Genomic DNA, 2,621 nt, shown 5'->3' with positions numbered 1-2,621 from the left:
ATGCTAAAGCTGAAACTCCAGTACTTTGGCCACCTCATGGGAAGAGTTGACTCATCGGAAAAGACTCTGATGCTGGGAGGGATTGGGGGCAGGAGAAGGGATGACAGAGGATGAGATGGCTGGATGGCATCACCGACTCGATGGACATGAGTCTGAGTGAACTCCGGGAGTTGGTGATGGACAGGGAGGCCTGGCTTGCTGCGATTCATGGGGTCGCAAAGAGTTGGACACGACTGAGCAACTGATCTGATCTGATCTGGGGAACTAGGTCACACACATGTGCAAGTAAGATTGCACATGCCACAGCTAAAGTCCGAGCACACTCAAATCAATAAATAAAAAATTAACACAGAGGCTCAGAGCCCAGAAAATGGGAGCCAGCATTGGGATCTGAGTGGAAGACTCAGGTTCTGAAGCTCTGCTCTACCCAGCTCCTGCCTTCAGGACACATGTGGTCTGTTGGACCCCAAGTCACTCTGAGACAGAGCCTCCATGGATCCTACCCTGTGCCCACCTGTCAGCCACCTGAGCTCAAGAATCAGCAAGAGCTCCCACCACCCACAAAACCAAAGCCAAACTCTTGGAGGCCTTCTGCCTTGGTCTTTTTGTCTGGTCTCTGCAGCCTCTGACCACTGGTACATAGGGAATTTTTGATTGCTCGGTGAAGGACTATCAAGGGCACTGGAACTTGGAATAGTGGCCAAGAAAACAAGTCCTGCCATCAGGGAAGAACTGGGTTCCAATCCAAGCACCCCTGCCTGTTGGCTGTGTGACTTTGGGCAAGTGACTTAACCTTGATGGTGTCCACAAACACAAAGGTAGAGGTAAAAGGCCTACCTCTTGGGTAGATGGCACTCAGTGGTGATAGCTGTGTTATAAAGAGGAGCAAACGTGTACCCACACCCACAGCTCAGGCCCGTTGTGGTCCCCCGGACCCTCCCACAGGTATCAAGCAGAGGCCTAGGAGCACAAGGGTCCCAGCCCCCCAAGTGTCCCGTCTGCAAGTTTCACAGGCCATTCGTCAAGTTGCCCTTTTATACATATGACTTAGAAACTGTTCTACATGAGTGTAACATGTGCATATGCAAGTGTAAACACGGGTGCATACATGTACCCATGTGTGTGAAAACCCCTCCAGCTGGATGGTCAAATCACCAGCAGTGGGTGTCCTCAGCCTCCCCTCCTGCCCCCACCACACCCGTATGTGGTCCTGTGCCCATTTAACAGACTGAAGGGGCCGCGTGTCCAGTGCAGCTCATGCGCCAGGCACACACCTGTGGTTCAGGATGCGGTGGATCATCATCCACTCGGGCTTGATGCCGTAGCGGTAGAAGCGCTCCTCCATCTTGGCATAGAGAGGGTCCTTGTTCTTCCTCTTCTCGCTCTTGCCGTCCTCGTCGCCAGAGCCATAGTCAAAGGGCGGTGGCTCATCCATGTCGTTCTTTCTTTGGTAGTTGCGATACATCACTGTGTGGTAGAGCTCCAGCTGCTTGCAGAGGGGACAGAGGTTAAGGAAGGCAGATGGCCATGACCCCCGGTGTCCCCCCAACCCAGCTCCTCCCCCATCCCCCCAGCCCCCAGCCTGAGTTCCAGGCAGGACAATCCTCACCTTCTTCCTCCCCCTCCCCAGCGCCCAACAATGTCTCTCACTCAGGGAGCTGGCCAGAGCACCTCATGTCCTAAGCACAGCCGCACCTGCCCAGGTACCTCACCTGGAGCTCCTTCACCCAGGAGCAGTGCCAGTAGGAGAGCCCAGCCCACTTGACGAAGAACTCTCTCTCTGGGATGCCCTCCAGGGGCTTGGGCGGGGGTACACCAGGGTCCACGTCAGGCCCCGGCAGCCCCACCATGAAGGGGGCTGGGGGCTCTGTCCACCGCCAGTGCAGGATCCGCTGGACTTTGCCCTTCAGTGGGGGACACTGTGGACAGAGGAAGGTCCCCAGGTTCAGGGCTTAGCTTCAGGTCCCCACCCCGAGGCTCCCTCCAACAGGCTGCTCTGCTCCCCAAGTCAGATAGCACCACAGTGACTCCAAGACACCACCCTGTCCTCAGGAGCCTGCCCATGCCGTGCGGGCAGATGAGGCAATGTGTGTCTGCACACACACACATGCACACACATACACACACACGCACAACGGAAGCCCAGATGCACATGGGGTGACCAAGGGCTGGCCCAGCCCACAGGGTGGAGTATCCAGCACTGGGGGTGGGCTGGGGACATCTCAGAGCATGGACACCTTCAAACACCTATAGTGACTGGAGGGGTGCTCTCTCCCTGCTGAAACCGAGGCTCCAGCCCAAGAGACCTTGTATGACCTTGGGCAAATCACTTTATCTCCCTGAGCCTCAGTTTTCTCATCTAAAAATGAAAATAACAAAGGCCTGGTACTTGAAAACTCAGTAAGCATTAGAGAGATGCCTAGTAAACAGTGGCTGTTTATGGGCAGTGGCAGGTTTATGACCACCTCTCTTTTCATAGCTGTTTCCAGCGAGTTTAATGGGAATTGAGAAGCGGCGCAGGCCTAGGTGAGGCGACGGGCGGGACTTGAGGCGACTGGAGAGGGCTTGGGACTGAGCAGATGGACAATGGGGCGGGGCCAGAATGGGGAGACGCCTTGTGG

The 2,621-nt window shown here is 55.6% G+C and overlaps 1 protein-coding gene across 1 annotated transcript in view; it reads right to left on the bottom strand.

Moving 5' to 3' along the window:
• CHD5 (chromodomain helicase DNA binding protein 5) overlaps positions 1–2,621 on the bottom strand; it is a 62,872-nt gene that overhangs the window by 38,823 nt on the left and 21,428 nt on the right. The window contains exons 10-11 of the mRNA XM_010850204.1: positions 1,713–1,919; positions 1,275–1,486 (exon numbers count right to left, since the gene is read on the bottom strand). Coding sequence (XP_010848506.1) covers positions 1,275–1,486; positions 1,713–1,919 — 419 coding nt within the window. The remainder of the gene's footprint in view (positions 1–1,274; positions 1,487–1,712; positions 1,920–2,621) is intronic.

The sequence above is a fragment of the Bison bison genome, unplaced genomic scaffold (assembly GCF_000754665.1).
Source record: "Bison bison bison isolate TAMUID 2011002044 unplaced genomic scaffold, Bison_UMD1.0 scf7180017864289, whole genome shotgun sequence".
Classification (NCBI taxonomy): domain Eukaryota; kingdom Metazoa; phylum Chordata; class Mammalia; order Artiodactyla; family Bovidae; genus Bison; species Bison bison.
This window is presented reverse-complemented; position numbering and strand designations above follow the sequence as displayed.